The sequence below is a fragment of the Phaethon lepturus genome, unplaced genomic scaffold, assembly GCF_000687285.1.
Source record: "Phaethon lepturus isolate BGI_N335 unplaced genomic scaffold, ASM68728v1 scaffold18197, whole genome shotgun sequence".
Taxonomy (NCBI): Eukaryota; Metazoa; Chordata; class Aves; order Phaethontiformes; family Phaethontidae; genus Phaethon; species Phaethon lepturus.
In genome coordinates, this window is record NW_010551353.1 from 1 (window position 1) to 13,842 (window position 13,842).

General features: G+C 38.3%; 1 protein-coding gene across 1 annotated transcript in view; it reads right to left on the reverse strand.

Annotated features, from left to right (window-relative positions):
* Window positions 1–5,532: 5,532 nt before the first annotated feature.
* Window positions 5,533–13,842, reverse strand: part of LOC104623722 (ubiquitin carboxyl-terminal hydrolase 15-like) — a gene marked incomplete at both ends in the record, with an annotated part of 25,697 nt that continues 17,387 nt past the window's right edge. The window contains one exon of the mRNA XM_010290893.1: window positions 5,533–5,616. Coding sequence (XP_010289195.1) covers window positions 5,533–5,616 — 84 coding nt within the window. The remainder of the gene's footprint in view (window positions 5,617–13,842) is intronic.

Consider the following 13,842-nt stretch of genomic DNA (forward strand, 5'->3'; position numbering starts at 1 on the left):
TGTTAATATATTTGTAGAAGCATTGTTTATTTTTTACTAGAAGCATTTTTTATTCTTTACTACTGTGGCCAGACTGAACTCTAGCTGGGCTTTTGCCTTTCTAATTTTGTCCCTGCTTGACCTAAAGAGATCCTTGTACTCTTCGTGAGTTGCCTGCCCCTTCTTCCAGAGGTGATAAACTCTCCTCTTTCCCCTGAGTCCCAGCAAAATCTCCCTGTTCAGCCAGGCCAGTCGCCTTCCCCGCCAGCTCTTCTCACAGCACATGGGGACCGTCTGCTCCTGCGCCTTTAAGATTTCCTTCTTGAAGACTGTCCAGCCTTCCTGGACCCCTTTGTCCTTCAGGACTGTCTCCCAAGGGACTCTCTCAACCAGTTCAGTTACCTGAACAGGCCAGTGTGCCCTCCGGAAGTCCATGGTAGCAGTTTTGCTGACCCCTCTCCTTACTTCGCTCACAACTAAGAATTCTATCATGTCATGGTCGCTAAGCCGAAGACGGCCTCCGACCACCACATCCCTCACCAGTCCTTCTCTGTTTGTAAACAGCAGGTCCAGCAAGGCACCTCCCCTGGTGGGCTCACTTACCAGCTGTGTCAGGAAGTTATCCTCCACACACTCCAGGAACCTCCTAAACTGTTTCCTCTCTGCCATGTTATACTCCCAGCAGATGTCCGGTAGATTGAAGATAACCATCCCCTGACCCAGCTGAACAGTGCACAGCAGCAACAGAAATGCACATGTACAGGGTACACAATAAGCTTCTACTTTCAGGCCTGCTTGCTTCCTACTGCTATCCTCATCTGACGCAAAGATTACACTTTTCACATGGTTAACAAATCTCTTTTGGAAATTCAGGAGGTGTAGGGGTAATAAACAGATTTAATGTCATTTTCCGGGGAATTTTCACTCCCCTTTTGCCTCTCTGCAGCCTTCCCCCCTTCACAAATTGCCACCTTAGGAGGGACACTAGAAAGCTAGGAAACGCAATTGGTGTCTTTTAGCTGTAGTGCATTCATGTGAAAGATTTCTTCATATTAGCTGAGTAACATAATGATAATTTAATTCAAGATAATTATAATGCAGATACATCCCCAGTGTTGGTTTGCTCTAAGGGACAAATGAAGGGAAAGCAATTTCTGACCTCTCTCATCTTCTGTACTGGCCCACAGAAATACACTTGAGGGGTTTAGAGCATCATCACTCATCCTGTGAGTCAGGTCTATTAAACTATTTTTGTTTCAGGTTCTCTGATATTTTATCAAAACCTAACCAGCAAAATACAGTGTCTGCTATGTGCAGGAGAATAGAGGATGTCTCTTTACAGTTTTATCAGCCTGCAAACTTCATTTTTTCTGGAAGAATTATTTTTATTTAAATTACATTGTGCTTTTCATGCTTTTGAGACTGGACAAAAAATAAAGTATTATTAACAGTCAGTAGTAAATGGATAACAATGGAAAAAAGTAAAGATGCAAGGCAAGTCTACATAAACCTCATTCAAACAGAAACGCCCTAAAACAAGTAACTTGTGACAGCGAGTCCCCAACCTCCACCTGCTTTTCTTGCAAAACCTTTAGAAAGTTGCCTTTAATGAAGGAACAATGCATGGAAAAGCAGAGGGGTGGTATTAGAACGGGGCAGTCAAGTAAGGGCAATAACAGAAAGAAAACACTGATGGCTCTTGGAGTAAATTGTTGCTCAAAAAATAAGGCAAGACTAGAAAAAAAAGAAACCATCTTCAGACACTTGAACAAGAATTCTGTCTAGCTGAAGTAGTGAAAATGGTAAAAGGAGGTTTCCAAATGAGATTTTATTACCTGTAAATCTATAAATTTTGAGTTGCATGTGCCATATTTGAAATTACATATATGTACCATTTGTATCCTCCCTTTAAACCTCAAAGTAGTTTTCAGATGATGATGAATCCAGAGCACTCATTGTGTAATTGGAGTTCTGGGAAGCATGGATTTGTAACAAAGTAGTTTGTAAAAGCATCACTAGCTTTCAAAAGGACACAACTTGACAGTGGAGTGCCATATATGAAAAACAGGTACTGCAAAAGGAATGTGAGTTGCAAGAATGAGCCCAGTAAGTTAAAAGTTTGGAAAACTTACTGAGCTCTGTAATATTTCAAACATTGTAATGCACTGCCAATGTGTTTTTGTGACCAGCCACTTGAACAAACCTATAGTCAGGTTCCATCAATATTTAGAGATGCCTGAAGCAACAGGGGAGTGACATGGGTGTGTCACTACACAAAGACTACAGTCTTTGTTATTGCTCATGATCATCATCTGCAGAGCAAAAGATAACATTATAAACTACTCAAAGTTAAAAAGAGAATCACCTTCTTCATAATATTTGCCTATGTCTCAGGTGGAATATGAAGAAACTATTTCTACAGATGATGTAATTAACATTTATACTTCTTGAAATAAGCACATTGACATATACCAAGCATGTGAACAAAGCTGCCAGCTGTCCGTCTTCTGACAAGCTTACGGTACTGAATGATGAAGCAAGTCATTTTAGGAGCCTGAAACAATGGTTACAAGTGAAGAAAACAAAACAACTTTTCACTTAATTCCCCAAGAAAAATCCCTGTTCAAATGTTTTTAGTCCCCTCCCCACATAATTTAAAAAATACCATGGGTGATATGAAATGTGTTGCTTTATAACAGCAATAAACAGAAATTCCAGTAAGACCTAAATGATGCGTGTCTCTCCCTGCTCTTCTGAATCCACTAACACATATTATGCTAATCCTCCTATGTTATTCTTTCAACAAGATCACCTGTAAAGGCAAAAGAACATCAATGATCAATTATATGGAATCCTCCATTCCATCAAATGCAAGCTCACATTTACAGAAATGAAGGCTTTGGACCTGATAAAATTTGCACAAGCTATTTCTAACGTATGACTAGCTCAACACACAATTAAATATTTACCAATTTGAGACTTACTATTTCTCAGAACACTTCCTGGATCAGACAAGTATTGCAGAAATGTGTACCATATAAAGAAACATCATACTTTTCAGAGTTTTAACATAATTTGTACTCTATAGCTGAGCTATAATAATTGCAAAAACAGGCTTGCAATGACTAGCATTTATGACTATTACTACACACAACCTGTTGTTTGCTTTTTCTGCCTTACAAATCAGCTAAAATTATCTTCAAAACAAAATTTCTTTTAGAGTCACAGCATCTCATGTCCATATGGAGGTGCCAATGAATCCTGGAAAGCCACAAATGTATAATTTCGCTATTGTACTAAAGAAAACTTGCAATGTAAGAGACAATAAGGCAGAAACATGAAAATAAATTCCAGGCAAAGTTGTCATTAAGTAGTTAATTAAAAAAGTAATGAAAAGAAGATAGCATTTATTAATGGAAAAGAAGTGCTTAGACAAGGAGATATTTGTGAGAAGAGCAGAACATAGGAAGAAACTGATCTTAACAAAGAATGGTACAATACAATTAAATAGAGAGATTTATCTTTCCATTTACCTTTTGAATCAAAATATTCTTAATGCAACAAGTACGTGCTTTAAAGTACGCAGTATATTAATGGATATGACTTCTCTATCACATAACTAGCTCATCTTGAACATGTATTTAGACAGAAGTGCTGCTAGAGATTCTCCTGTATTATATATTGTAGTGAATTATAAATTTGTGGGTTTTAAAATATTTAAACTCCTCATAGTTGGATTATTGCATTATAAGGAAAACCATATAATTCAGCACCGAATATCTGCCCTACATAACATACAGATATACAGTGTTTTGAGTTACAAGAGAAAAATGGCTGGTGTTTCATAACACTATAGAGAACATGTACTACCTGGTTTACAAATGTTTAAGTTACAGTTAAGGCACTTCAGAGGACCAGTTCCTTATCAAATCTGAATTTTACATCATTTCCTTCTAAACATGTATTCCTGGTGAAAATTGTCAAATTAAAAAATAACAAACAAAAAGCAACCCCACAATTTTACCTTCAGTTCTAAAAGCTTCCATTTTGGCTCCAAAATAAACCAAGAAATGAAAATAAAATCATCTACAACAAGTGAAGAAATTATCTTTAAAAGCTGCAAGAGCTAGCAGCAGGTTTCATAAGTGCTTCTTAAAAATAACTACAGCATCACTAGGGAGGAGGTAACATTAAAAAAAGAAAAAAAAAGGGAGGAAAAAAATTAAAAAGAAAGCCTTGCTGGCTTGATTCAAAATGGTGGCTCCCTAGGAAAAAGTAACTGTTAAGCTTTGGTTTTGGTGTTAAAACTGTCTTTTGCATAAGCAATGGGGGAAGGAGAGATTAGTTCTCAGCTGGAGGCTCAGCTCTGGTCAAGTAATTTTTCACACAATCATAGATACAATATACTTTTTATTTACTAAACATTCACACACAGAGTACAATAGACTGCAGTTAAAAACATGGATTTCAACTGTTTAACAGTGAGAGTTGGGACTACTCACAATTGGTAGAAGCACAAGTGACACTTCACCCCTTAGGAAAAATCACTTCTGATAAATGCAGTATTTAACTGGAAGATATTGTATAAGATATTTAATATTTATGTCACCTTTTTAATATTTAACATCTTCATGTTTGATCACAAAATGCATGTTTGGAAAAATATTTTAAATTTGAATGAATTGTAAGAATAAGCCTCTTCAATTTCCCCCAGCTTGCATTAAAGATGAGTGCTCTCTGGTTTCAAGCATTTGAAAGATGCTCCATTATCTGTTAAAGTGAAATAATTCCATGTTTTTCTATATTCACCAACTTTTTTTACAGTTGTGTACAACAAAAAAATGATTACACACAAAGTTGGCCACTAGAATATGAAAGCTCTTCTTTTAGAGTTTTATCAAATTCTTTATTAAATCTCTGATTTGGAATATAAAGAAGAAAACCCTTAAAAGTGAAAAGCCTCTTTTACTAAGCCTCTGCTTATTGTAATATTCAAGCACACCTATCAGACTGCTCTCTCTCAAATCTTCTAGCACTAAGACACAGAATTAAGCTGCTGGTAATTAATCAATGGCTATAATCACTATGACAACCATTATAGCTAAAACAATTCAGCTGTAGTGGTCACAAATCAATGTGTGATATCACATATGCTGCTATAATACCTTAGCATCAATAAATAAGGGAAAACCTGACCACCACAAATGTAAATAGTTCATACTTTTTTTGTTGTTCATCTAAAAAAAAAAAAGTATATTTAGCATTATAAACTCTAAAGGAAGTCTTTTATGTATTTTCTTACAATGCTCAACTTTCTTTTTTGTGTCTATTCTACTGAGGACTAAGAGTTACCAAACATCTTTAACTGCATTTCACTTCCTGATACCATGCTTTATAATACCTACACTATGAACCAGTTACCAGTAACAATTCACAATCTAAATATTGCAAAACAAATCAAAATCCTTAAGCTAGGAGTTATAAAACATTTAAATTTGTTTATGTCACACTGGGGTGATTAAATTAAATAAAGTTCTAAGGTATATTGCTTACTTTCTGTTGTTCATGTTGTTATAATTATTTGATAGAGATGGAGAGATCTTTGGTAAAGTTGAAAAATTGGATGCACCTGGGGACCTTTAAAAAATATGAAAATGATAAATTAGATAAAAATGTTGAAATATTAAAAACTATGAAAGAAAGCTAACAAATGAACAATTCATATAAACAAACATGGAAAAGAAGTACTTTAAAAAAAGTGGACAAAGCACTAAAAATATCCAAGACACGCAGCCCTCAGCATCCATCTTTTAAAACTTGAAATGCTTCACAGTACGTTAAACTTTGATACCGTGTTGAAGAAATAGAGCTATTAAAAACAAAAAGCAAGCAAACAAGAAATAACAGGTCACTGTGCTACACACACACACGCACCGTCTCTGCCCTCCGCCCCACCCCGTTTTTCAGTTTATAGTATGACTACAGATTTTTTGGTGTTCTAAAACCTAGAATGTAAAGTTTCTACCATGGAAATTTTATTAATTTTTCATTTAACCGTAAATATGATTGTTGAGATAAGATATAAAAACAATTAAGATACATACTTCAAGGTCAGTTTAATAGCAGCATGAAACCATTTAGTTAAAATTTTCTTATTAGTATTGTTATAAAACTTCCACGATAATATGAACAACACTGAACACTAAATAACCTTTTTTTCCCAAAAGTAATAGCATTATCACTCATCCCCTTTGTTTAAAACTATTTTAAAATATAAGACTATGAATCATTTTAATTACAATGACCCTCTGAACATAACAATTAAATACAATATACAACTATCTTGCAGTGTATTTTTCTTATTCTGATCAAATCTTAACCACGGAAAAGGCTCTGAATACCCAAAGGAATTTAGGCACCTTCATGTTTTTGTAGGCCCTATGCAACTCCAAGTGGTTTGCAAGCACCAGCTGTCATTGGAAAGCTTTGAAATACATATCACAATATTAAGAGAAGAAATTCTGCATGCTCAGGATTTTTTTAAGCACCTTTCAGGAACTAAACTCTGCAAGAAGATAAACAATTTTACACAGGGAATTTTCCAGAGTATATTTTCACCTTTTTATTAATAAATCTTTTAAAAAAGGAAAGATATAACACCATGTGAAGAAAATGTTATTTAATTTTTAAAGTATTCTGACCAAGATGCATAAAGCTTTCCTGTAGATTTCCTTTATCAATCTAAATTCTCTTCTTTGAACATTATCTTCAAAGAAGTAAAATACACAGACTGCGTCCAAAAGAAAGATATAAAATTGAAGTCAATTTAAGCCTACTTAAGTTCAAGACGAAAGTTAAATTATGCACATTCATACATGTAATTATTTTAGAGGCTATTTGAACCGAGTCATTTTGAATGGAAAGTGAACTTTAAAAAAAAAACCTGTGAAGCTTTTATGTAATTTAAACCAAATTCAAATGCAATACAATTTTTAAATTTAAAACTCAATGTATAACTGTTGTCTAAAAAATTAAAAGAAACCAGAATAAGCTATGTAAATAAATGTCTGGTTTCCACAAAAAACTTGAAATAAGTTAATGGTTTCCCAGAGAAGATGACTATCAGTAGTCTTACTCTTTGACAGCATTTGCTATCAAATACAAACTGATAATAATAGGTAAGAAATTCCTACTGATCTGTGGTGTGCAGTCTTTCTGTTTGCTTACGGCTGCTTAGATGGCTAAATCCTGTGTATAAAGAACAACAGAATTCTTTCACAGCTTTTACAGTTCTTAATACATTTCTTGTGGGAAAACTTTGTAACAACATTGGCAGAAATCCCGCCCCATCATTTAAAATAAAAAAAGATCAAAACAAGGAGAATAAAAAACCCTGAAAACACAGTTAAGTGCTAATGCTGAATGTACTGCCATACTTCAGTTCTGCCTTTAAACTTGTAGAAAAAGAACGCCCAGCAGAATTACTGCAATGACTGCACCATCAGTGTGCCCAGGTGGCCAAGAAGGCCAACAGCATCGTGGCCTGTATCAGACATAGTGTGGCCAGCAGGAGTAGGGAAGTGATCATGTCCCTGTACTCGGCACTGGTGAGGCCGCACCTTGAATCCTGTGTTCAGTTCTGGGCCCCTCACTACAAGAAGGATGTTGAGGTGCTGGAGCGTGTCCAGAGAAGGGCAACGAAGCTGGTGAGGGGGCTGGAGCACAAGTCTTATGAGGAGCGGCTGAGGGAACTGGGGTTGTTTAGTCTGGAGAAGAGGAGGCTGAGAGGAGACCTTATCGCTCTCTACAACTACATGAAAGGGGGTTGTGGCGACGAGGGTGTTGGCCTCTTCTCCCAAGTAACTAGCGATAGGACAAGAGGAAATGGTTTCAAGTTGCGCCAGGGGAGGTTTAGATTGGATATTAGGAAAAATTTCTTCACTGAGAGGGTGGTCAGGCATTGGAACAGGCTGCCCAGGGAGGTGGTGGAGTCGCCATCTCTGGAAGTGTTCAAGAAACGTGTGGATGTGGCGCTTCAGGACATGGTGTAGGGGACATGGTGGCACTGGAATAATGGTTGGACTTGATGATCTTGAAGGTCCTTTCCAACCTAATGTTTCTGTGATTTCTGTGATTCTGTGACTTGGAAAAAGGGATAGTCTGCCACATCTCAATCCTAGAGAAGGTGATGGAGAAACTAACCGTGGAAACCACTTCCAGACAAGAATGTGAAAAGGACTAGACAGCATGGATTTACGAAATGGAAATGTTGATTAACCAGCCTGATAGCCTTCTATGATGAGATTACTAGCTTGGCAGATGAGGAGGGAGCAATGGGTGTTGTTTATCTCAATTTCGGCAAGCCTTCTCATACTGTCTCCTGTAACATCCTCATAGACAAGCAGATAAAGCATGGGTTACCTAAGTGTACAGTGAAATGGACTGAAAACCAGCTGAATGGTTGGGCTGAGATGATTTTGACCAGTGGCACAAAGTGCAGTTGGAGGCCAGTAACTAATGGTATACTCCAGGGGTCAGTATCAGGTTCTATACTCTCTAACATCTTTATTCATGACCAGAACATGGGGACAGAGTGCACCCACTGCAAGATTAGAGATGACACAAATCTGGAAGGAGGGACTAATACACCAGATGGGTGTGCTGCCATACAGAGGAACCTCAGCAGGCTGGAAAAATAGGCAGACGGGAACCTCATGAAGTTCAGTCAAAGGAAATGCAAAGGCCTGCACCTGGGGAGGAATATCCCCCAGCACCAGAACACACTGGGGTGTGGTGGGGCAGATGACCAGATAGAAAGTAGCTTGGCACAGAAGCACCCGCTGAACATGAGCCAGAAATGTAAGGCCAACAACTTTGTGGGCTGCATTGGGAAAAGCCCCGCCAGCAGGTCAAGGTAAGATCCTTCCCCTCCACTCAGCACTGGCAAGATACCCCTGGAGTGCGGGGTTCACTTCTGGGCTCCCCAATACCAGAGAGACAGGGATTCACTGGAGCAAGTCCAGCGAGAGCCCACAACGGCGATCAAGGGATTACAGCATCTGACGTGCATGGGGAGGCTGAAAGAGCTGGGACTGCTCAGCCTGGAGTAGGGAAGGCTCCAGAGCAATCTTATCAGTGTATAAATAGCCAGTGGGAAGGAATGAAGAATATGGGGCAAGATCCTTCTCAGTGGTGCCCACTTAAAGGTAAAAAGGCCATGGGTAATAGATTGAAGTAAATGAAATTCCATCTGAGCATAAGATGATGTTCACAAAAGATAACCTGTCACTTTTTTTACAGTGAGGGTGGTCAAAAACTGGAACAGGTTGACCAGAGTGGCTGCACAGTCTCCATCCCTGGAGATATTAAAAATGTGCCTGGACATTGACCCAGGTGACCTGTTCCAGCTGCCTCTGCTTTGAGTAGGGGGACTGGATGAGATTATCTTGAGATGTCTTTCCATCTTCAAAGACTTGGATTCTGTGAAGGTGGTTATGACCATAGAATCTTTGGGTTAAAAGGGGCCTTTGAAGTTCATATAGTCCAACACCCTTGCAGTGAGCAGGGACATCTTCAACTAGATCACGTTGCTCAGATCCCCGTCCAACCTGACCCGGAATGTTTCCAGGCATGAGGCATCTACCACCGCTCTGGGCAACCTCTGCCAGTGTTTCACCACCCTCATTGTCAAAAATTTCTTCCTTAGATCTAGTCTAAATCTACCCTCTTTCAGTTTAAAACTATTACCCCTTGTCTTACCACAACAGCCCTGCTAAAAAGTCTGTCCCCATCTCTCTTACAAGCCTCCTCCTTTAGGTACTGGAAGGCTGCAAGGTCTCCCTGGAGCCTTCTCCAGGCTGAACAACCCCAACTCTCTCAGCCTGTCCTCACAGGGGAGGGGCTCCATCCCCCTGATCATTTTTGTGTCCCTCCTCTGGACCCTCTCCAACAGGTCCATGTCTTTCCTGTGCTGAGGGCTCCAGAGCTGGACACAGGACTCCAGGTGGGGTCTCACCAGAGTGGAGCAGAGAGGCAGAATCACCTCCCTTGACCTGCTGGCCACACTTCTTTGGATGCAGCCCAGGATATGGCTGGCCTTCTGGGCTGCGAGCACACATTGCTGGCTCATGTCCAGTTTTTCATCCATGTATATATATATATGGATTAATATAATCAGGCTAACATAAAATTTCAGATTTTAAATCAAGCTTTAGTAAGTTTAACCTACTTCAGTTTAGACTACTCTCTTCTTAGAAAAAGCAACTAATTCAGTTAATCATACTTCTTTGGTGGGTGTGCATGAAAGGTTGATATTTTAACATTGAGAAATAAAAAAAAAATGTTCAGGTCATGCATTTGTTAAAGAGTTTCTCAACCCTGAATTAATGGATGTTAATGACCATGTTTGTTAAACTAACTTGAAAATGTCTGTTGTACATTACCAGTATTTGATGTTTATCCACAGGGGTCAGACACACGGTTACCACAGTCTAACAAGTTATTACGCATCAGCAAACAGCAGTCCAGCTCTTAACTGTCAGACAAGCTCTGACAGCTCGCGCTTTTACAATTTAAGACATCAGAGTAAGTCTCCAGTTAGGTCTATTCTCCACAATTATCTTTCTTACAGCGAAGTCAGTAGAAATGCAGACCTGTCTGCACATCGACTGCTTCAAGGAAAAAGACACAGATTTTAAATCTCTTGGTTAAAGATGATACTTGTCATTTCAGTAGACAAGCAGAGTTTTTCTTTTGAAGACTTGTGGATTTTTTTTTTTCCCTAAAAACTTTGGATACACAAGTATTAAATTATTTGAAAAAGGACAGCTAAGCATCTTTTATTCAAATTTTTTTCCCCTCTTAAAAACATTATGGGATCCAGCTCAGAAACAAAAAAGAATGAAGTAAGAGCTGTTAGTGTTTTTCCTAGATAAAAAGGCATACAGTTTTGAACCAGAAAAAAAATTATGAAAAAAAAAATCTTATCATATGATAAATATTGTAAGAAAACATTCATTATTACAAGAAAAAAGTATGAATGTCTGCAGCCTCAAATTTTTGTATGGTCAAAAAAAAAAATCAATGTATTCCCTTTTACATGCAAAAATTGTTAAAGTTAGCAGCAGACCATCTGTAAATTATGCAAAGTAGCCAACTATTTGATTAGGACGACTTATTCCATAGTGAGATCTTAAAGCGATCAGAATTAAATCTGTTACTTTTATTACACACACAGATGTATATTGATGGATTAATTAAAAATTCTTATTTTTTTACAGTGTAAGAAGCATTTCTGAAGAATATGATGGATCAATAGATTTAATACTTGTTTATTAAGTTTTCCAAGAAAACAGCCAACAATACTTTTCTAAAATTAGAAGGAAATAAGCTTCCAGCTAGTAGCTCCTTTGTATGTTTCTCTAACTTGCTTTTATATTTGCACATAAACAGGTAACAAGTTAGTAGCAGAAAATAGAAACCTTGTCCTGGCTATTCATCTGGTAGTTCATGGAACTTCAAAACTTAAATCTCCTTCCTCCTCCTTGTCTCATGTTTTATGATCACAGATCATATTAAAGGTTTTAACTGTTGTACAGTTTCTCCTGAACATAAGTAATTTGATTTTGTAGTATAGTTGCTCAAGTTACTTGAACTACAACTTTAGATTTTTTAATATTTTAGTTTAAAACATCCTCTTGATGATAATAAATTTTCCTGCCTGTGGAATAATCCCCCACAGAAAGATACACATATGAAAAAAAATTGTCTGCACACAGATCTCAAGTCTTCATTCAAGGATCAGCAGCAACTAAGCTACCAAAGCAACTGGGATCGCCATGTTTGGATGAGTTTGTCACATGTATGATGTTGAGGAGACGGTTATTCACAGAAAAGTTAGCATAACAAAATTTTCTGCAGAACTGCCCATTAATGCTGAGCAATATCTATTTTGGGAGCAGATGACAGTGAAGACATTCCAGGAGAAGCCACTATGAGCTTCCTAGAAAAAGCTTCAGAGAAGCCAAGCTTCCTGAGCAACAAACATCCCAGTAGCTGATATAAACAGTTGATATAAACAAAAACTCTCAGAGAGCCAAAAATCCAGCTATTCCTAAGCCTGACTGCCCCTGTGCACATTTTAAGAATGTACACCACATTCAGACACTTATAGACCCCCCCCCCCCCAACATTTTAAACAGCATTAAAGTATGAGACAATAGCAGGTATCATTAAACTTTACAGGGGTTTTTATAGCAGATGTTGCAATTACTTCCATAATTAAGTAAATTCAGAAGTTAGAAGAACAGTACACATAAAAGAAATCCAAACACTGACAAGCGTGGACATAGAGCTGAAATTCTAAGTTGCACCGTAGGGTCTTTGCTCCTATATAAAAAGGATCTCAAACTTGAAATCATTTCTTCCTAGTTTCTTCAGGAGAAGAAACAATTACGATAATCGACCTTTTCACTCGTAACAATTAATTATACTTTTAAGAGAAAGAGAATTATGATTTTCCAAAGTGTTGCTTCCTATACTAAGCTGAGGTCCCGATTTGTCCACTTTCAAAGTAAATATTTTCTGTTCTTGCAGTAGAAAAAGATGCTCACGTCTTTAACATAAAAAGATGTTTATGTTAAAAAAGTTTCTCATAAAAAACTACCTATGTTCATCACCTGCAGTAGGAAGAAAGAAAAATTGCCAAAAGAAGCAATCAATACAAAGATTGCTGTTACGATTCTGCTAACAAGAGAGAGACAGCTGAAATGTGCAGAACATCTTACTATCTCTCATTTTCCACTGTCACAACACAGGTTGTGTTGCCATTCACACAGACTTAGATGGGCTGGAAAAATAGGCAGACGGGAACCTCATGAAGTTCAATCAAAGGAAGTGCAAAGGTCTGCACATGGGGAGGAATAAGCCCCAGCACCAGAACACACTGGCATGTAGGGAACAGGTGACCAGAAGGAAAGTAGTTTGGCAGAGAAGCACCTGGAGTCCCGGTGGACAAAAAGCTGAACATATGCCAGCAATGTGTCCTTGGGCCAACAACCTTGTGGCCTGTACTGGGAAAAGCATTGCCAGCAGGTCAAGGGAAGATCCTTCCCCTCCACTCAGCACTGGCAAGACACCCTTGGAGTGCTGGATTCACTTCTGGGCTCCCCAGTACCAGAGACAGGGATACACTGGAGTAAGTCCAGTGAGAGGCCACAACGGTTATTCAAGGGATTGCAGCATCTGACCTGTATGGAGAGGCTGAGAGAGCTGGGACCGTTCAGCCTGGAGAAGGGAAGGCTCCAGAGCAATCTTATCAATGTATATAAATACCCAGTGGGAGGGAATGAAGAAGGTGGAGCAAGATCCTTCTCAGTGGTGCCTATTGGAAGGACAGGAGGCAACGGGCACAAACTGAAGCACAGGCAATCCCATTTAAATATAAGAAATTTTGTTTTACAGTGAGGGTAAAACAGTGGAATAGGTTTTCCAGGGAAGCTGTGGAGCCTCCATCCTTGGAGGTGCTCAAAACCTGACTGGACACTTTCCCAAATCAACCTGCTCTAGGTGACCCTTCTTTGAGCAGGGGATTGGACTAGGCAATCTCCAGAGATGCCTTCCAACCTCAGCTATTCGGTGATTCTGTGAAAATCTTAGCTGGTATTCTGACATGATCCTGTCCTTTTCAAGCATTATAAATCTTTCATACTTTCCGATATTCTATATTTTGACCTTTCTAAAGATGGCATTTTATTCCTTGGCCTCAGAATTTATGTTTACAATTTGTACAATTACTAAAATTGTACTTACAATTTTAAACAATTTGTTTTAGAAAACAAGCACTACAAAGAAGTAGTCTCAGCA